The sequence below is a fragment of the Anguilla anguilla genome, chromosome 16, assembly GCF_013347855.1.
Source record: "Anguilla anguilla isolate fAngAng1 chromosome 16, fAngAng1.pri, whole genome shotgun sequence".
Taxonomy (NCBI): domain Eukaryota; kingdom Metazoa; phylum Chordata; class Actinopteri; order Anguilliformes; family Anguillidae; genus Anguilla; species Anguilla anguilla.
In genome coordinates, this window is record NC_049216.1 from 24884205 (window position 1) to 24905800 (window position 21596).

The 21596-nt window shown below is 49.3% G+C and overlaps 1 protein-coding gene across 15 annotated transcripts in view; it reads left to right on the top strand.

The window, feature by feature from the left end:
• LOC118215021 (tight junction protein ZO-1-like) overlaps nucleotides 1-21596 on the top strand; it is a 116527-nt gene that overhangs the window by 70452 nt on the left and 24479 nt on the right. For 7 of the 15 annotated variants that reach the window (XM_035395373.1, XM_035395378.1, XM_035395382.1 and 4 more), the window contains 8 exons: nucleotides 9596-9652; nucleotides 12638-12762; nucleotides 13424-13526; nucleotides 14484-14784; nucleotides 16601-16707; nucleotides 17453-17621; nucleotides 18289-18433; nucleotides 20576-20611. In XM_035395373.1, coding sequence (XP_035251264.1) covers nucleotides 9596-9652; nucleotides 12638-12762; nucleotides 13424-13526; nucleotides 14484-14784; nucleotides 16601-16707; nucleotides 17453-17621; nucleotides 18289-18433; nucleotides 20576-20611 — 1043 coding nt within the window. Of the gene's footprint in view, nucleotides 1-748; nucleotides 984-9595; nucleotides 9653-12637; nucleotides 12763-13423; nucleotides 13527-14483; nucleotides 14785-16600; nucleotides 16708-17452; nucleotides 17622-18288; nucleotides 18434-20575; nucleotides 20612-21596 lie in introns of those variants that run through there. The other 8 variants (XM_035395377.1, XM_035395388.1, XM_035395389.1 and 5 more) reach the window with 5 other exon arrangements.

Genomic DNA, 21596 nt, shown 5'->3' on the forward strand with positions numbered 1-21596 from the left:
TGCCACGCACGGATAAAGCGGGAAGCGATACCGTCCTCCCAGAACTGCGCACACGCATTTTTTCCATTTGCTGCCTTTGGAAGGGCTCTGCTTGCTCGCCGCCATTATTCCTCATGAACCCCACCGTAGCAGTTAGACCTTTAAATTGGTTGGATTCCAATTGTAATTTATTTTCTCCCTGTTCAGGACGGATGGTTAAGGTGGAACACACAAGCGTTTTGAGTGTGACATCATGTGTGTAAGAAGTACGGCTTGCTCTTCTTGCTTTTTATCGGCGCTTGCAGGCTCGCTGGCGCTGTTGTAGCGATTACTCCGGAATAACGTGCTGCTGCAGCTACGCCTGCGGCTCTTAAGTTGCCTGAGAATTTGAACTTCTTGCACGCAGCCCTCGCTGCATGTCCTCCATGCTGCTGCGTCAACTCCACATGCGTACGCATGCACTCATGCATGCACGCATGCACGGTGCAGAGCGCCTCCCGGGCCGCCCGTACCCCCGCATGCCGCCGGCGCAGGGGAGCTCCCGGCAGGGCGGGGGTTAACACAGACACGGCAGTTTGTACTGCGGACGGGCGCGCGGGGGTACAGTAGAGCCCCCACGCTGGAGGGGGAACTGCAGATCCCACTCCGATCACCGCTACCCTCCGAGCCAAAGGGGCTCTATTCCACTTTTAACACAGAGAGAGAGGGAGGGCGGGGGGGGGAGCGGGGGGGGAGAGAGTGAGGGGAGGGAAGATTCCGTAGCGCACAGAGAGCCCATCACACCTCCTCTCCGTACTCCTCCAGCAGCTCGGCTCCCCAAACTCCCAGCCTGCGTGTTACTCCAGCGTCGTGCGGTCAGGGCTGCAGGTTTGTGTGGGTTTGTGAGGCAGCGTGCGCGGCGGTGAGGGACGGCCGGGCAGCCCTTCCGCAGTCCGCCGGTCCGAGTGCGAGCGCGAGGGACGCCGCGCTCTCTCTGCTTCTCCGATCAGCCGGGATGAGACGCTGTGAGTACCGCTGCTCTATTTTTAGCCGCTTGACTTTCGCCGCCTGGCTGAGGCTGATGGAGACGGGGCTCCGTCCTGTGCAAGCACAAATTTGGCTAAAAGCAAAAGAGGAACACTTAGTGTGAATCATTTGAGTTATTTATTTATTTATTTATTGCATTCTTTTTCTGTATTTTTTTTTCCCCGTAGCCTAATGGTTACAGCATTTTGCTGGTGTTTGAGGCGCTAGTTCCAGAAGCTGCATGTTGCTTTAAGGCTGCTAGCGGGCTCCAGTATAGATTTGCTGCAATAGCAGTATATAGGTATTAGAGTGTAGTAATAGTCATTGAACTCTCGGGATGTCCCTGCGCAGATATGGTGTTGTCAGCATTTGGGTATCGTCTCTGAGTTCTTGGTGCCTGTCAGCGGTCTCTGGCACATCATTTTCAAATTTCGAAGCAATCAGTCACTGCCGGTCCCTCCTGCTCGTGTGCGGGTAGCCGGAGGTGGAGTGCGGTGATGTTTTTTTTCCTCTTCCCCGACTAGCCCACCGTTTGCTTGTGGCAAGGTGCTGCTGTTTTAAGTTGTTTTTTTGGCTACTCTGCAACCAATAAACTCTGCTCCAGAGGCATATGTGTGTTCCAGCTACTCTAAACGGTTTGCTCAGCAGTTTTGTATTCCATGTTTCTTTTCATTGCATTGATCCAGAACTGCTTCGGACTTTGGTGTTGGGTCTGATCTTGGACATTGATTTTCCTTCTGTATTAGTTAAGCTGTTCAATTAATTTGTTTTTAACACTACATTTTGTAACGCAGTGGAACTGGATGTAGCCTAATATGTGACGACAAAGTTCTACTGAAGTGCAGTTCTTAATGCCATGTAGGCTAGTGGATGTTTCTTTTTGAATTCCTGGTAGCCGTACAGGAAGTAAAGTAATTTAATTTCCACAATTTTCTTTTCATGCAATCTGGTACAAGAGACAAGTTTGAAACAACAGCTCAAAATAAGTTAGCTTTGAACTTTTTTCTTGCATCAGTTGACAGAGCATGTGTAAAAAAACAAGCATTTCCTTGTGTCCACTTAATGGGAGGAGCGTTGTCTGTCAATGTCCTTACCTTAATCAGGACCCTAAGAAGCCACCACACATGATGACTGGTTCACTCACGTCCTGCATTTTCAGCTCTTTCCTGTTTACTGGGCACTTGTCCCCTGAGAGGGGGAAACGGGCACGTTTTCTCTGCTACAGCTCGTCGGTTTGTTTGCCTTGTTTACTGGAGCTGTTATTGCAGGCCCATTGGAGATAAAATAAACCATCAAATGTATTTTTAAAAAGATATTTCAGCGTAAGGAGTATTGGGTGGAATGTGCGGGGTGGGGGGTGGGATGTGAGGATGTGGGGATAGGGCCAAGGACGTGAGGGGGGTGGGGGTAGGGTTGTGAACTTCTGAAATGGGATTCTTTCCTTCCATTCTCTGGCCTCAGGGGCTTCGGGCCACGTTGAGTGTGGAGATAATTTCGCAGAAGGGCCTCTCAGTTTACACGCGCCTGCTGCTTGGCTGATTGCACATCATTAGCGAGGTCTTTTACAGTTAGAAAAAGTTTAATTACAGATACCGAGAGCCATTTATAGACGGTCCGCTGTCTCCCGGAGTAAAGGAATAATGAATTGCATAGTCATCAATTATAGTGGAAAAATGCCACCACCCATCCACCAAAATGATGAATTAATATGAAAGACACCGTAATGATGGCTTGAAAGCCGTTAACAGATGAGCGCATGCTTCAAGACTGCTAGGCTCAGTCGTGTGTAATCTGAAAAGGGTGACGGGTTGAGAGGAGCACCTGTACAGAGAGGGCTGCGCCTTTTTTCGTTTTGCGTTTTTCGTTTCGCGCCTCGCGTCGCTTCGGTAACCCGGGCTCGGCCCGCTGAAACCCGCCGTTCGCACCTTGCTGTTTCTCTTCCGTCGCCGCGCCTCCTCTTTCTGGAGTCTTCTAGGGCCTTTGAAGCGGCCGAGCTGGATGAGGACAGCTCCCCGAAACAAAGGCGCCCTTTTAACGATCGAGATCAAGGCCCTGGGTGCTCTCCACGGCCGCCCCCGGCCTTTCGGTGTTCCAGCGCAGGCTCTCTCTGGCCGAGGCTGGAGCCAGAATAAATGTGAATGTATCTATACATGGATCTCTCTGGCAGATAAATGGCCTCATTGTTTGACTTTGTTTTTGGCATGGCCGTTGGATAAGGCACTTTTGTGTGGCCCGTTCTTCTCCATGCGGAGAAAAAACAAAACAAAAAGAAGAGACATTGTTTTATTTTCCTCTGTGTACATCTAGCCTCGGCCCTGACTGCGTTACGGAACTCTGCACGCGGTCGCTCTGTAATCCTGCGACGCTCTTAACGACGTTTCGCTTGCACAGACTCCGAGCCGCGGAGCGAGTCGATGAGTCCGCCCTCAACCTGCAGGACGGCGGCTGTCTGCTGTGCTCACCTTCCCTGCCGTCTGTGGGGGGGGGAAAGCGGACGTGCCGTCGATCCGTCCTCCTGCTGCCGAACGCCTCTGCCCTGCATGGTGAACCATGACCAGGGAAGTGCGGTTAGCAGGAAGCACCCCCAGCGTTTCCCAACTGAACAGGCTGGAGGATGGATGACTCTTCCATGCCGTTGAGCAGGAAAGGCGTTAAGAGGGGGGGAATCCATCTTCTCCACCGTTTCCTCTCTCGGTTTGAGTCTTCAGGGTTCGGGAGACCTGACTGAGTTTGCACAATCTCTCCACAGCGGTGTGGTTGTTCGTTTAAGTATAAAAGGCCTCTTAACGGGATTACAGGCCCAGTTAAACGGGCTGCGTGCGGACGGCCTCCTCAAGGCTGCGTTCTGCCCATGGCCGATAGGCCTGATCCACCATGTCGTAGGATTAACGGTTCGGTTTAACATCTTCTGCGAAACCCGTTCAGCCTCTGCCTCGCCCCGCGATGGCGCTCGCGCACCAAGCTCTTTTTAATCAGCTGCCCAGATTGTGGCCATTCATTAACGGGGTGATCTCATTGGAGACGACCGGCTCAGCACCAGCGGAGTGAACGCCTTTGGTGATGTCAGCGGGTCTCTCGTGCCGATCTTCCGGGCGCGGTTAACCGATAGCCTAAGTGAGCTGTGGCCACGCCCACCATGCTCTTGGTGCGTCTAGGAAAGAAACGGGGGGGGAAATGGTCATTTGGAAAGTCACCATGGTAACTGCTACTTCATAAACTCAGACTGGAGAGACATGGGCAAGAGGGAGAATGTTCCAAGGGCCCCGCGGCTTGGGTTGCCATATTTAAAAGAATAAAATAAGAAGTGTAATGGGGAAAACGGAAGATGGAATTTATTACAAACCAGCGGCAAAATTTAAATCAGTTATTCAGTCCGGACATTTATATTGTCCGGTCGGGACCACAAATAATTTGAAAACCGGACATTCCAGAGGATTTTGTGTTCCCCCCGCTGTGCTAGACCCCCTCGGCTCTGATCTTACGAGGGCAGGTGAGTGTTTGTTCAGGTGTGTCCTGGTAGAATCGGGGTCAGGGGTCCCTGTGCAGGCTCCTGCCCACAGTCTTGATGTGTAGCCTGGGGCCTTCTCTGCTCTCTGGGGACCTTTGCAGAGGGAGAGGCTTATCACAGCAAACGCTGCAACAGATATGGAAATATGTATTTTTGCATTGGGGGTGGTAGTGGTTGAAGAACAATATGTTGAAAAACAACCTGTGAGATGTACTGTGTCAGCAGGAATCATGTACCGTTTTTTTATTGGCTTTCAAATTTGGTTGTAAAAAGGACCCAGAATTCGTAAATTCTGACAAAATGCTGCAGAGCATTTTGCATAAACGTTTTTACAGCAAAGATCAACTTAAGGTGTGAGCATAAATTCTTTTGCAAGCCATTTATCAGAAGTTTGCTGGGTTTTTATAGTCGAGAGATTCACGTTCAGAACGTTTGTCTCTGAAGGAGCAGCTCCTGAAGTGAGGTGTTTGAACTGCACAAGTCTTATTTTAACTTTAGGTACTCTGTTTACACTCCAGGGTTAACATCGGGGGTACTGGAGAAATTTGTTGGTGGGCCAGGGGTGGGGGGGATTGCGGTCTCTGTTGGGGGGAAGGTGGCTCGGTTGCGTTTTGTGATAGATTTGTGTCGTGTGCAGCATCTTTTTTTCTTGTGTTTTATGATGTACTCATTGTACGCAAGACAAATTCCCCCTGGGGCAGTAAGTTTAATTCATTCATTAGCTAGTCATTATGATTGTAAATTGAGTAAATGAAACTATTGCTTGCTAGCTGACTAGTTAAATAGAAAAGAAAATGATGATGTTTTTATAGTTGGCTAGCTAGGTATAGAAGATAATTTTTGCTGTAGATCATGGTTATCTCTTCAGGTGATGATATTGTGCCATCTCCCCTGAATCACATCTGCATTATCTTCCATGAGATACTACAGTATACATAAACACTAGCTGTATTTCATTTTGTTTGGTCTTTGCAGAAGTTTACTATCACCTGCTCACGGCCAGGTTTGTTTACTTCTGGTAATGCACATGGATTATAGACATAATCCCCAAGACATTATAGCAGAGGAGGGGAGCAAAGATTCACGCTTGAATGACTACGCTCTGTCAGACAGTCAGAGGAGCGCTGTGAAACGGGTGTGACTTGCTGTTCTCAGTTGTTTACGGCACAATCTTTGGTCCGTTTAAAGGCAAAAAAAGTGAAATTTAAAAAAATCAAGGCCCTCACTGCCCCATTCTACCACCCCCTCCCCCTTTTGTTAAAAATTGGGGTTTGGCTTTGGGCTCCCCTGACACCGGCTTTACTGAAGTTTTCCACGCCGTGGTGCTGCTACCAAACAACTCTTGTGAAACTAGATAATTGTGGGAGTTTCAAACTCTCCACAAGGGGGGTCAATTTTGGATGACGTTAATGTGAAAAACCTCCCATGATACACTTCAGGACAGCAAGAGTTAGAATGACGTTGGCTGCTCAGTAGAATATGTGTGTCATTTAGCCTACTCTCCGAGTTACCAATGAAGCAGAGAAAGTGCTGTGTGTTGGCCCCTCCCTGCCTTAGAGGAGTGGGCGGAGCTGTGCTGTACTGGGAATGCACGCCTCATTCCATCTCATGTGCTCATGTTCTCTGGATGAGAGATGGTTGTGATGTAACAATGAGGGGCGTGACCTCCTCCCCTATGACAGGGCTTCACACTCATTCATGGAACAATTTTCCACACGCGTGTTCACATGCGTGTTCAGGGGAACGGTGAACCAAACATTCCTCAGTAGACTGTTTGACTCCACATGCGGTTCCAGGGCAGGGCTGGAATTTGTTTGCTTGCCTGTGCCTGTGTTTCTGATGCTTCCAGCCCTCCAGAAGTTTCTGATTGGGCAGCAGAAGGTATTTCCGGTCGTTGGGGCGCGTTTTCAGGTTTCGGGTCCCCCTCCTTCCCCTCCGCTGCGCCCGTTTGTCTGGAGGCCTCGGCTGTCGTCTGGCCAGCGCATTATTGCAGGCAGCCTTCCTCTTACCCGGGTTACCCCTGCTGGGACTTGGCACATCCTGGGCGGCCATAAGGGGATCCTTCCCTTCTCTGTACAGGTGTCTCATTAAAGATAAACGCACAGACCATTCCAGGAAGAGCACAGACAATCACTTCTGCTCAGAGCCCAGCCATTTAAGGAAAACTGAACTGACACTATTCAGTCAGCTGGGGAGGTGTGTGTGTGTGTGTGTTTGTGTCTGTCTGTCCAGGGTTAAAGGATGTGGTTCTTGGTGAGGCGTTTTTGAGAACCTAGGAGAGGAGGAAAACAGGAAGTTGATTGAGGGGGAGCAGAGAGAGGAGTGAGATGAATGGTGTGTTAGGGCAGGGATATGTAAGGAAAGGCAGTATGGTGATTACTCTTCTGATTGTTCTACTGTTGCCCTCATGTTATCATCAGTTTGGGCTACAAATCGCCTGGTCAGGATTAGCATCTGATGCTCTCAGTGGGGCAGAACGCGCGGATCACACACTCAGCACACACACACACACACACACACACACACACACACACTGCCTTTCATACTCGGTCCGGCCTTCACTGCCACACTGTATCGTTAGAAAGTCTTATAAGTACAGGGGACCTCTGTGACCTTTTCCCAAGCTCGATACACACGCGTAACTGGGGGTTGGGTTACCCTAAATGGGTCAGCTCGGCCTGCTCATTGGTCTGGCTGACCGCGGGCGATGCATGTCCAGCACGGGTGGCATGAGAGTCACCGGTGCGAATGAGACCCACAAATGGACAATGTTAAAGCTGAATTGCTATGGAATACGAGGGTCGAATGCAGGGGTCAGAGGTCGAATGCCAGACTCGCAGGTTTAGCTTCATTTTAATTGCTGGTAGGGAATTTGTTGTAAAACAATCACTCCCTCTCTCCCCACAGTCAGGCGTGGGCATTATGAATGAAAAGCCTTGATGATGATCTCATTTTATAGCACAGGTTAGGCTACATTACGCCGTAATATTTTACACTTGAGCAAATGTCATATTGCAATGCTTATACAGCGTGGGTAACTGCAGGTCAGTATCACTACAGAAATCACTCCCATGGTATTTTCGTTGCGATTACCGGAATCATTGGTCCAGCCCTAGTAAAAGAAAGGAGAGTGGCTATAACGTTTCCGCCATTATTCTGTGCTCGCCCTCCTCGCTTCTGAACAGTCTTACGCTTCGACTGGTCTGGACAGGTCACCGGAAAATTAGCGATAGAAAATACAGACTGCTAATCACTGTTACCCAGACCCAGGCCAAACTCTCTGTGGGCTGCTGCTGTGTCTGAATTCTCCTGGTTTAGCCTGGAGCCGAAGGGCTGGGGCGCTCTTAATGAAATGACCAGCACGACTGCCATTAGAATGCGCGAGCGGTAGCGTTAAATGTAAATGATGTCATGTCTGGAGTCGCGGCGCGTTAGAATAACATCTTCAGAGCCGCACTTTCTGCTTGGCTGTTATTTTAAGCTCCAGGTGAGAGGGGCCGGGCGTGACTGGACTGGGTTATTGTACCAGGCTGACATTGGGGGCTGTGAAGTTTTGCATTTTGGGTTTGTTGATCCTGCCGTAATGCCTTAGAGGTGTAGATGTCTGAGCCCTGCTGTTGTGCTTTGTAACCGTGGGCTTAGTGTGAGCGGAGCATTTGCTCATGAGTTCTGCATCTGCAGCGCACAGCCCCACCATACCTGTACTATATCACAATACCCTGTAGTGTTTTGGCTGTTTTTTTTTTTTTTAAGTGACCCCCTGTCTTTGTGGAAAGAGCTGGGTGACGTCTGGACCGCTGAATGTTTGTGATCCCGCACGTTGAGTCCCCGTGCGGCCTTTCAGTGTGGAGACAGCGGCGGGATGGTGGGATGGCGGGTTGGGGATTGACAGTACTCACCTAAACTGAACTGCAGCTGAAGTCGGCTGTGAGAGCTATTTATAGCCGCGTGTGCTCAGAAGCGGTCTGGGTATCCTCTGCCTGGCATCGCGGCTCAGAAGCGGTCTGGGCATCCTCTGCCTGGCATCGCGGCAGGGACGGTGAGGCCTCTGCCTGGCATCGCGGGAGGAACGGTGAGGCCTCTCCCTTTCGCTGAGTTTGCCCACGCGTGACCTCTGCGTGACCTGACCAGCTGTGAACCGGCCTACGCTGTGCAGATGTAAACGAGACCTGGGCTTTTATTCGATCCTGTTTTACGGCCTTTCATATCGAGGCCCGTCTTTTCTGGGCAAACGTCTCTCTTGTCTAAAAATAAATAGCTCAAATGTGAGCAATTTCTGGGTCTGCCCGCTGGTTTTGGAGTTTCATGTTGGGGGGAGTTGGGGCGAGCGTGCGGTGCTGCTGGGGTTGGGTGGGTCTGCTGTGTACCCCGGTTTTGGAGTTTCATGTCGGGGGGAGTTGGGGCGAGCGTGCGATGCTGCTGGGGTTGGGTGGGTCTGCTGTGTACCCCGCTTTTGGAGTTTTATGTCGGGGGGAGTTGGGGGGAGTTGGAGCGAGCGTGCGATGCTGCTGGGGTTGTGTGCCACTGCACTACTATGGCATCTGTTCCTCTGTGACTGCGGCACGCGAGAGCTGAGTATCTGTTTAAAAAAAGGATAACGGATGACCCTTCAGCAGCTCTGGTTCCCCTTCACCGAGAGTCTCCCTGTGTCCTCTGGGCATCCTGTACTTTGCAGAACCTCTCAAGGACCAGCAGGACTTTTTTTTGAGAAACGGTGGATTTGAGTTTCTATATGTGCAGCGCTGCGGTCACGGTTTCTGTGGTGTGATGCGTTTGAGCACTCTACCCATCCTGCCCTCACGAGCAGGGCCGCGGTCAGTGTGTGGTCTGTGTGTGGTCTGTGTTTCGTCTGTCCACAGCTTTCTGTCCACGGGCACTCTGTTCTGAGAGTCCTGCAAGGGTTTAGGGAAAAGACTGTACATTAAGTTTTTTCCACATGATGAAAGTCACACTTACTAACTTAATAATAATAATGTTTGTTTGTAATGTTTCTGGATAAAATAAAAATGTAAATGATTACAATGTTTTATGCATTTTAATTGTGTGGCAGTACTGAAGTGAAATGGTGGAATGATGTTTTCCTTGTGTCTTCTGTTTCTGCAGAGTGCGGCAATGGAGGAGACTGTAATATGGGAACAGCACACAGTGACTCTTCACAGGGTGAGTGTGTCGCCTCCTCTCTTCCCCTCCATCCTCCTCTCGCCCCCCTCCGTCTGCTGGGGGGCACAGCAGGGGGTTTGCGTGTTCGTGCAGCGCCGTGGCGTTAGCGTGTGAGGAGGAGATGTGAGGAGAGCCGGAGGGAGGAAGAGGGAGCGCGTGGCGCGGCGTTCTGATCCTCGCCCCTCCGGCAGACGCCACCGCATCGCCGCGTGGCACAGCCAGGCACGCGGTGCCCGAGGCCAGCGTGGAACAGGGCGGCCATGTCACTGTCGCCACCAGAAATCAGACTAATTAGCTTCTCTCATCGCAGGACAGCTCTGATTGGACAGGGGATTTATGCATGTGACATTTTCCCAGATATCTCTTAAGTCTTTCAACTGGAGATGTGCTTTCTCATGTGTTAGTTATCCCTTCACTTTACAGTCAGTGACTGTATTTGCAGCCATATGTTATAAAAGATTTTTCTGTCATGTTAACAAGAATAGCAAACTCTCTACTTGTTTTCTCTGCAGAGTAGATGTATAACGCATGTCACTGTGTGAGGTGCTGCTCACACAGTGACATCACAAATGAGTGTAGTGACAGCACAAATAAACACGATGAAATCACAAATGAACATGGGGTTTTTACATAGTTTACTTTAACTGTTAGCTTGCAGGATGGCTCATACAAGTTTAAATTTTGTGCAGGTTCACACCATGCACAAGAAGTTCAAAAAAGAATATAAAATCAAGCATGCCTTGATTTGGTCATGAAATTAAAGGTTTCTGCCTTGGTAGCCACCCTAATAACAATTTTAGTTTTTGCTCTTTCATCCTCAGTGAGTCATGAAATGAGTTCTTGGGTATCACCTTATGGTGCAATTTGGCTAATGGATTATGAATCACTGAGCCACTTGAACCACAACCTATAGGCCGTTTGCACTAAAAGGGCTGGTCCATATACGAGATCTGTAGGAAGCATTAGGCGGGATCTGTAGGAAGCGTCTACACTTAACGTCACCCAAGGATTTCTGCCGTTGCCAGGTAACTGTCTAGACCAGATTGGCGTATACTACCAGTAATCTAATTAGTGGCAGCTTTATCGGAGTTCAGATGAAATCCCTGCGAGGTGCGATTTGAAAGCCTCGCAGCGCGCTCGTGACATCATTCCGTCACGAGGTCAACCCCGCCCCTCTCAGAGATCAGCGAGAGACGGGGAGGGGGGGGGACCAAAACCATCCCAAAGCAGATTCCCCATCAACAGCAATTCCACCGCCACCCCCTTTCCCAGACATGTAATTAATTCTGTGTGCATGCGGCAAACATGTAATTTCCTTGATGGTGTTTGCTCTTCCCGGAGAGAAAACAGACATTAGGAGGCAGACGGTGTGACTTGTTGTGCGACTGGCTGCGGGCGAGGACCACCCAATCACATCTGCGCGCTGATCTCCCGGCTTATTACCCCGGGCCCTCTAACGACGCTTCCCGTCTTGGCCATCTGTCAAGACGCGCGCGCTCCTCTAATTAAGGACGCCGTCCCATCCATTATGCGGAGACGCGGCGGCGCGCGGGACGTGCCGGAGCACCTGTGGGGACGGCGGCGCAGGCTCCAGCTCCCCCTGTAGGGCCGGATGCTGCAGTCACATGGGCGAGCGGGGGTCTCACTGTGTTGCAGTGGCCGCTAGTTTCGTAGGGTGGAGAGTGGAGCTCCTTCTGTTGAGTGGCCACTTGTTTAGTAACCCTTTGAAGTGTGAGGTCACACATTTGTCATTAGAGTGATCTTAACGGGACATTCTGATGCTGATGTGACAATCGCTGCTGGTAATCGAAAGCAGTGGTGTTCTAAAACACTGACTTGGAATTTTGAAAAAATTCAATTAAAATAAAAACCCTCTCTTCAAAGTCTTAAAGGTGAGAGTGGTTCTCCCTTTCCGTGACCCTTGGTTTCATAGCGTAAAAACTGCAGGGAAGGCCACAGAACTGTGGGTGGAAGCCATGAAATACTCAGTCAGGATAACTGCTGGCAGATTAAATTCCATTCCTTTACTTGTCCGTGTATGAGGATACTGTTAATTATAATGTTGCTATAAATAAGTCTTGCTGTTCAGTTTGTCTGAGTGTTTGTTCCAGAGAATAAAAAGCCAATTACGTGCATTGTAAAATGCAAAAATAATGAATAATTGAGATTTGTATAAAATTTGTGAGGTTGAGAGAGACTGTGAGGGGAATGTGAAGCAGAGCTTTCCTCAGGGAGAGGTCACCTCTCGCACTTGCCCTTGTGTGCATCTGCATTTCCCATACGCCAGCAAACCTGCACGGGCATGCATACATTACCTCACACTCTCTCTCTCCCTCTCTCACACACACACATGCACACATACACACACACACATACACACACACACATGCACACACGCACACATACATGCACATGCACATGCACATGCATATATATATATACACGCATACATATACACACATACACACAGGGGCATAGCCAGGACCTAAAAAATATTGAGGTGGAGAGACTCGGTGGGGGTGTGGGTGTTAGGCTGAGGTATGCTGTAATTGATGGGTACATTTTACGGTGTAAATTCTGTACATATACTTCTAGATTAGGTTTATATTTGAGAAAATATTAAAGACCATTTATTTGACTCCTACAAATGAATTGTAACTGTTGTTCTCACTAAAGAATGAAATTAAATATAGGCCTTAGAAATGGACATGGGAAAAAAAAATATTGAGGACATGACCTTGGTGTCCTCATTGGTAGTTCTGGACACATGCACACACACACACATACAAGTACAGAGTCTGTGAACGGACCTTTTTCTTATTTTAGAAGCGCATGCATTATCCTCCCACGGTGTCCTACACGCAGTTTTATGCAGTGTTCCCCGTGCCTGTCCCCTGGCTGCGGGGGGGGGGGCCACACAGCTGCGGCCTGGTGGCCCCGTCCTGACTCCTGTCCCCGTGTGCCCCCTCTCCGCCCCGTCCGCAGGCTCCAGGGTTCGGCTTCGGGATCGCCATTTCGGGTGGTCGGGACAACCCTCATTTTCAGAGCGGGGAGACCTCCATCGTTATCTCCGATGTACTGAAGGGGGGCCCGGCAGAAGGACTGCTGCAGTAAGTGTGATATTTATACCGCCATGATAGTAATGACCGCAATTATAACAGTGATGAGTACTTGTACTTCTAATTAATAATTGCCATTTTTTATTATTATCATCATTATTTACGGTGAAACGGATTTCATTTTCACCTGTAAGCAATTTTACCAGCGGTTTTCAAGTGGATTGTAACTGACAACACTAATACTTCATAATTATTGCAGTAATACAAGCCTATGCATGATACTGAGGCAGCGTATCTATGTGTAACTATGGAAACGTATCATCTGTGAAGTTAACTTGTGTGGCACTCTTCCTTGCTTGTTCGCTGTCCCTCTCTTTCTCCCTCTCTCTCTCCACCTCCATCTCCCGGTCTCCCTCTCTCTCTATTCTCTGAGTGTTCACATGTGGTGTTTAATCCCTTCTTTGTTTGTGTAGAGTGCTAACCCAGGATTGCTTACCTGGAGGAGACTGATTTACACCAGCTTTCAGGCCCTGAGCCTCTGGCCAGCTGTGCCCACACCTACTCAGCTGACCTTTACCCTTTACCCCCTGACCCCCTGACCCCCTGATCCCTCCGTCCCCTGACACACAAGCCTTCCTGACTCTTGAGACAGAGCAGGAGTTAGCAGCGGGTCTCACTTTAACTGCTGGTGTACATCTTCTTCATTTCGCAGTGAAAATGACCGCGTCGTGATGGTCAACGCTGTTTCCATGGATAATGTGGAACACGCCTATGCCGTGCAGCAGCTTCGGAAAAGTGGGAAAAATGCAAAAATTGTAAGTACCCCCTTCCCCCGAACCCCAACCTTGCCCCCCACCTGGACGCAGTGCCCGACCCAAGACAGGGCACAGGGTGCCACACAATTAACCTACCGCCTGCCCTGTAGATAACTCCCTCCTGTTGGCATTTTAGCCAGTTACCATTTTTAAATCTTTAACTGAAGATTACCACATGAAACATCAAAAACAAACAGCAGAATTGTAAATCCGCTGCTGGGACGGGGACGAAAGGGATGTGTGAGGGGTGGAGGGTGTTTTATCGGTCATTTTTCATGTGGAGGCCACATTGTAGGGGGAGGCAGGCAGAGACTCTGAGCATCATTAATCTTCAGCGGGGCAGCAGCAAGCCACATTTACAAGGGTGTCCTCTGCATTGGACGCGAACCCCCCCAGGGCCGTGCGGGCGCACGTGGGAACGTGCCGGTATCCGCTTCCATTTTTAACGGCGAAACGGGGGAAGGTATTGGTATGCAAAACCCTTATTGACATTGAATCAGTCCGCGTCAGGGATGACCTTTCCTCTGCTTTAAGCACCAACCCCTGGTGGATCTTCAGTTAGGCACTAAAGATGCTGAGGTAGAACAAAATGCAGAAGGGCCTATGGCCTCTAAGGATGGGAGTCCCCTCCCCCCTCCATAGGGCCCATGTGCATTCACACACTGCGGGCTCTGCCCCTTTAATGCAGCCTCCGCCTCTATTGGGAACAGTAGGGTTATAGTGCCTGTGTGTGCAATGAACAGGCACATATGTTATAGTCACACCAAGCCAAACATGATTAGTTTAATTATCTTTTAATGATTTAATGGTGTTGCAGTAAGTCAGATTTTAGTGGCGGCTCTGAGCGTTTAGCGAACTGGTGCTGTTGTGCTTGTGAGTGGCGCTGTTGTTGGCGGTGTTTTGGCGGTGCTTGTGTGTGGCGATGGCGGTAAAGCGCGTGTCTCCCCCCCGCGGCAGACGATCCGGCGGAAGAGGAAGGTGCAGGTCCCCATGGCGCGGCCGGGCGAGCGGGAGACCATGTCGGAGCACGAGGACGAGGACAGCTACGAGGAGGAGATGGACGCGCACACCGACCCCAGCGCCTGCAGCGGGGCGGGAGCGGCCAGCCGCCGGCGGAACGAGCGCGGCGCCGCCCGCCGCGACAGGAGCACCTCCCGCGACCGCAGCCTGTCGCCCCGCTCCGACCGCCGCTCCGTCACCTCCAACCTGCCCCCCCGCCCCGCCAAAGTCACCCTCGTCAAGTCCCGCAAGAATGAAGGTGGGCACCACAAATTCGGGGCCGCTGTCCTGTGTCCGGACTGTCTTGTGCACACTGATGTCCTTCTATTTATTGCAATGAGCCGTTTGCATTGTGCTTTATATGCATGCAGGGTATATGCAGGATCTCATGCGTTGCATTATGGACCTTGGGGTTTTTATTCAGATCCCCGCCCCCCCCCCCCTCCCCCACCAGTGCTGTGGAATGCCCCAGCAATCTTGGAGGGTGATGAATGTAGTAGAGGTGTTTTACACACGTTGGTAACCAGGTCAAGGTTAAGTTCTCCGTCCCTACGGGGGGAGAGTGCAGCCACTCACCTCTCGTGAAAAACGGTGATGAATTGCTCAGGCATAGGATCGTTTATTTATATACATCCTCAGTCAGCTGACTTTGTGGGTGTGGCCTAGCCCTTCAGAGGTAGGCTGTCTGTGGACACCGCCTCTCACCTGCAGCCTGTCTAATGGCTCTGAGCTGTACAGCAGGTGAACAGCCGTGTGATGCAAGTGAAAGATGGTCTGTCCTCCTGCAGCGACTCTCTGCTGTACAGGGTGGTCTCTGGAGACACACACGCACACATACGTATGCACGCCGACGCACACGCACTCACATGCACGCAGGCACACACAACATGTGGCGTGGATGGTTTCATTATAATGGAGGACTGGAGCAGGTGGCAGTGCATGGCATATGAAGTGTACAGTAGGTGGATGATTCTTTATGACTGCAGGTGAAAGTAATTGTGCATGCTTCACCATGCTCTGAGAAGGAGCTTTTAACCCGGAGAGGCAGGTGTCCGGGTCGGGCTGAGCTGTGCACGCCGGCGCATGAGGAAGCTGAAGTAAAAGCGCGGCGAAGAGCGCTCCTCGCTGCCTCCAGCCAAACGGGAAAGTGGTGTGAATTTATGGCTTGGATCGTTTCGCCGCGTCCCAGCAGTTTGCTGAAACTCCTGCGCGCCGGGAGAAAAATGATCTGGGGCAATCCCCGCGTTTACTGCCCGCGTGGGCAAAGGGCTTTATTCTCCGCTCCGCCAATGGCATTACACAGAGCTGTCAGGCTTCCGTAAACACGATTAGACGCGCTTTCGGCCGCTTGTCCTGTCCTGGGAGCGGTAATGTGAACGGACCGGGCTGGATTTACTGCAGGCACGTTTCCTGAGGCTACCTGCGGTACACTTGGCATTATTGTTTTCATTGCGCTCTTCAGCAAAACTGATTTGTCGTCTTAAACCTGAGATGCTTATGTACCAATGGGGAGCTTGTGATGTCATAGGCAGGCTGGGGGAGGATTGGTTTAGTTTGTTTGCTGTGGAGAGAGAATGAGTCTTAAAACGGATTGTTCACTTTTCAGAATTTTTTTTTTCTCCATAATATTTAAAGTGCCTTGGAGTTACTTCAAGTGCATTTTATGGCTTTATAAAGCAGACACCCAAATGCCCTATACCTGCCATTTTAAAGCAGGCAAGTTGCCAGAAGCCTCAATAAATATATAGAATATCTTTCATTGCACATAAAAACAGTCTGGGCCAATCAAAACATAAACTAAAACTGAACTGGTATTTAAATAACCCCAGAAGGTGAACTGTTCCTTTAATTAACAGAAATTTGAGGTGTTATTGACTGCCATATCAGTGACTATAACTGATGTGCATTTTGCCAAAGGATAGCAAAGGCTTTTGATTGGTTGATGTGAGTTGGTGATTGGCCACACGTGTTGACTCTGTTTGTTATTGTGGTTCAGAAAGGCTCCATAGGGAGTGATGGTGTCTCCACTGGTGCTCTGCTAATACTATCTTTGTTGCTGTCGTTTGCTCTGAAAGCAGAATATGGCCTGCGATTGGCCAGCCACATCTTCGTGAAGGACATCTCCCCAGAGAGCCTGGCCGCGCGGGACGGCAACATCCAGGAGGGCGACGTGGTGCTGAAGGTGAGGGAGGCAGGCACGCGCACACGCCCAAAACATACCGCACACCATGTGCTGCTAAAGGTGAGGGAGGCACACACACACACACGCACACACGTCCAAAACATACCGCTACCTTCAGGAGTCCAGATCCTGATTTTCACTGTCGATTTGAGATGGTTTCACTTCGCTTTGTTTTTGTTTTGTTTGTTTTCGGTCGGTTGCTAAGTGCACTTTTCACGGCGCCGCTGACTGCAAACTCTTGTCAGTGTCCAAAGAACAGCCCCTCTTAATAAATATATATATATATATTTTTTTTTAACATTTTTTTTCCTGCTTGTCCTTTCTCGGCCTCATAAAGTTTGGCTGCATAAATATTTAAGGGAGCAGAGACTTCACATTATACAATATATATGACGTGATATTCTGCCCATTACAAGTGACGGTACTAAAAGCACTGTGAAGTACGCAATGTAATGAATTTTTTAAATAAATTACTTTTGACTAAAAGTCTCAGCCTTTTTGAAATATGGTGCTCAAACATGCATTTGGAGAAATGCTCCTAAACAAAATGAGAAAAACAATGCAATGATTGCACCGCAGATAATTACCTGTTTCATTTTTTTAACGTCTGAGAGAAGATTAAAGCCATGAAACTGTTTTATGTTCTGTAAGGTGAGGTGTATTTTGACTATTTGTTTTGGAAAGCTTTTGACCATGCCACTGCATCCCCTTCTCTTTATCTTTTTCTCTCTCCTCCCTCCTCTAGATTAATGGCACAGTGACGGAGAACCTGTCCCTAATAGACGCCAAGAAGCTGATTGAGAGGTCAAAGGGCAAGCTAAAGATGGTGGTACAGAGAGACGAGCGGGCAACCCTGCTCAACATCCCAGATCTCGACGACAGCGTCCCCTCTGCCAACGCCTCTGACAGAGATGGTGAGAGGGAGGACTGAAGCATTGTGGGTAGGGGGAGTGTCTTGCGAAAGCTGAGGACCTGATAGGCATCTGAAGCAGAGGGGCGGGGCATTGTAACAATATGGGTGTGTTGAAGCGGTTTACTCAAAATGGATGCCTCCTCCTCACAGAACCCAGCTGTCTGCCATCTCTCCTGTCGTCTGTCAATTAAGGGAAACCACAGTATAGATAAGGCTGGTCTTTAGAGACATGGGAGAGAGCCAAAAACTATATTTCTTTCTTACCTGGAGAGCTTTTTATAGTATGGTTTTTTTCATCGGGAAAAGAAAAAAAATGTCTGCTTGCTTTTGCTTTGTCTCATTAAGCTGCCTATGTCATGGTTTTAACGAGCCCATCAAGCACAAAATGTTTCCTTTTATGTTGTTCCTAACTTTGTTTTTAGCTGAATGCTTTGCTGCTTCCTTGCTGGGTATCACATGGTGCATCAAACGGTCCTGGCAAATCCAATCAAGTGCACAGGAATGCATACATGTGATCGCACAGTAAGGAAGCAGGCAAGGAAGGAAGGAAGAAAGGGCAAAACATGTTTTTTTATTTTCTTACATTTTGCTATTATTTATTTTCTCTGCAACATCAGCATGCATGCTGGAGCAAAGTATCACTGTAAACACCACTTTTATTTTAACAGACATCTCAGAAATTCATTCACTGGCATCCGACCATTCCAATCAGTCACATGACAGAAACCGCCGCAGTCAGTCGCGCTCGCCCGACAGGCGGTCTGACCCGTCTGACCAATCCCGGCACTCTCCACAGCAAGTCAGCAACGGCAGGTAAGGTCCTCCCCCCCCCCCCCCTTCTCCTCAGGCCTACCAAATCAAAAGCCGTTCTGTGTATATGTGACCCCTGACCTCCACTCAAAATAGCGAATGAGATTTAGTCGGAGGAGAGGTAGCGTGCTGCCAAAAGTATTTATAGGTAAACCCCAGGTAATGCGAAACCAGGTGCACTTGGAAGGAGGTTGCTTAAAGGGTTGCTGGAGGAGTAGATGAACAAAAAAACTCTGCTTACTTGAAACGTCAGTATCAGCAGATACGCTACAATAACACCTTTTTTAAATGCTTTCCTTCGTGCAAGTGTGCCTGCAGTTTAGAGAAGGCAGAATTTTTTTTCCAGCTACTTGTCCGGCGAATAAGATTCACTTCGCCATGACTGCAAATGAACTGGAGGGGAAGAAATGAATGAAAAAGAGAGAGACCTGAGTACCTGGATTAGTACAGCAATCAGTTAATAGGCTCTGGTAGGCTCCCAGTGGGGTCAAAGGGCACGGGGGGGGGGGAGGGGGGGTGGTTTATTAATCCACAGCCCGGCAGATAAGCTTCCTGACTGGCTGTAGCTCTGCAGCACTCGTCTGCTCGGTGTTCTTCAAAGCCCATCCATCTCCTGACAGCCACATGGAGAGATTAATGAATTACCCCCAGCTTATCCCCTCAGCCCACAACTCACTGAACTTTCACTGTGTCTCAGGCCTGGATTCACTCAACAGATGTCCTTAACATTGACTTACCCAAATGCACCCGTTCTGTCTTTTACTCTTTTATGTCTTTTCATGAACGCAAACTCAGTTAATTTTGCTGTTTGCTTTACTCTCAGCACAGGGTTCACAGACCAAGAAACTGACACTTGCATTTAAGTCTAATTTGGACTCGGTCAACATTTGCTGAGCCAGTTCTTAGTGTGATGTTTGAGGACATCATTAACTATTCACTAGCATTTAGGCTACAAATGCACTGAAGGGATATCAATTTTTAAATGTTGTTTTTTTTTGTCATTTAATTTCTGTGCTGTGTGTGAGCGTGCTTGTGTCCTCCTTATTTTCCTTTTCTATTGTTCTCCATTCCTAACCCCCCTCAGCTGGAGACTCAAGTAAGTGGCAGCTCTCCCCTTGTGGAACGGAGTAGATGCTTCCGGATAGTAACCGGAGCTGACAGATGTGTAGCTTGTGGGGAGCCGGTGCAGCTGGAGAAATGAGTCGGTGTCTCGTAGATAAGTGGACCGGGAGATTAAACACCCAGAGACGGGGAGGGGGACGCAGAGTGGCAGACTCGCCAGGGGCGGAAAGTTTCTGCCCGGCTGCGTGTCTGTAAATGCCGAGGGGGCTCGGGGAGGGGGGGGCACGGACCCCCCCGGTGCATTCTGATGGCGCAGCTGTATCCCTGCGATTCGCAGAAATGTGGTCTGATGATCCCCCAGTGACACGAGTGTGCCATCGCTGAGTCTGGACACCCAGGGGTAGCCTCCTCATACGGGCGCTGAATGCAGCTCAAGTGCTTGTCCCCATTGACTGCCAATCCCATGCACTCTCCCCGTTAGCTGGCTCTCAGTACTACGAGGCAGATTGTTTCTCCCGAGTCCTGTTACTCTCCTATAATGAACTATCATTCATCTGAGCTCATTAAATTTGAAACGACCACAGAGGAAACTAAATACCTTTTCAGTGTGCGTAGAAACTTAAAATGGACAACCGTGCGGAAAGCACTGTGTTAAGTTGTCTGTGATGTCTTGCATCTGCTGTGCATTCCTGCAGTGTTGCAGGCATGAGCTGTAAAGTATCCTGATGTCCACAGATAAGCAGCTGTGTTCTCCTAAGCTGGAATACATGTGGTTTCAGTTAACGTAAACACACCTAACTGCAGGGCACTTTGCGCTGGCAGAGTAGTCAGCACACTTTAAATAAAACTTCCTTCTGTGTACAAGATGCCAGCAGTATTGCCAGCGGTGTTTATATGGAAGAGTACTTGAAGCATGCATTCATTGGCATACATTTGAATAAGTGCCTTTTAAGGGGGTTTACTTATATTAATCGTGTACAAGCACCTGTTTGTCTCCGAGCCAGTTGCATAACCTGTGTTGTCGTAGTCATTGTGTGCTGTCGAGTGTTGAGTAATGTTTTTTTGATAACTGTTTTGGTGCAGGACTGCAGAGTCCGTCAAACACAGAAAACTCCTGCCGTAAGTGTTGCCCGGTGCGGTAGCAGTGTTTGTGAACGTTGAGTGTTGCGTGTGCGCACTGAGACCCTCAGTGTGGTACTCCTCCTCACAGCCCCTGTAGACCCCTGTAGTAGTGTGTCCTGGGTGTGCTTTGAAACGGCATGTGCTGGTTCGCGTGGGTGCGGGGGGACGACCCGCACGCTGGCTGACTAACACTCAGCACGGTGTTCTCTGTCGAGGGCGGGATGGGTGTGCAGTTTGGCCTGTGTTTGCCAGCGTTTGGGATGAACGAGAGTGATGTAAGAGAGCTTTAGAGCCCGCGATGATGGGCTAGACCAGTCTCACTGTTCATTGTTGCGGTTAAAAAAAAAAAATAAATAAAAAAAAAAAATGTTTTTGTAATTTCATTTGAAAGAACGTTGCTGTGGTAATGAAATGAAAATATTGTTGAAAGGCCGGTTGAGCATAATGCTGTGTGGCGGTAGTGAGAGGACGGGGACTGGGATTTATGGGCAGGTGACACAGCCTGTCTGCTCCATTGCATGTCTGCAGGGCAGATTTAGGGCAGAGGGCAGTGCCAGCCTGTACCCAAACCGGTGCTGGCAGCTTTGGGCGCTGCTTCTGTGTCTCTTGAGTGGCGTGAGAGAATGGCATTGCAAAGAGAAAACAATGAGAAAAACTCTCAAAATGTATGCCACTGTGCAGGGGTAGTACCGCTTACTCGGATCTAGGAGCATGCCAGTGTTCTACTAAAGGGTGTCAGTGTTCAAATCAAGGAGCATGTGGGTGTTCTACTAAAGGGGTTCAGTGTTCAAATCAAGGAGCATGTGGGTGTTCTACAAAATGGTTGCAGTGTTCATATCAAGCAGCATATCAGTGTTCTAGTAAAGGGTTTCAGTGTTAAAATCAAGGGGCACATCAGTGTTCTAGTGAAGAAGTGTCCATGTATAACTCAAGGAGCATGTCCGTGTTCTACTAAGGAGGCAAATCATTCTTCTAATAAAGC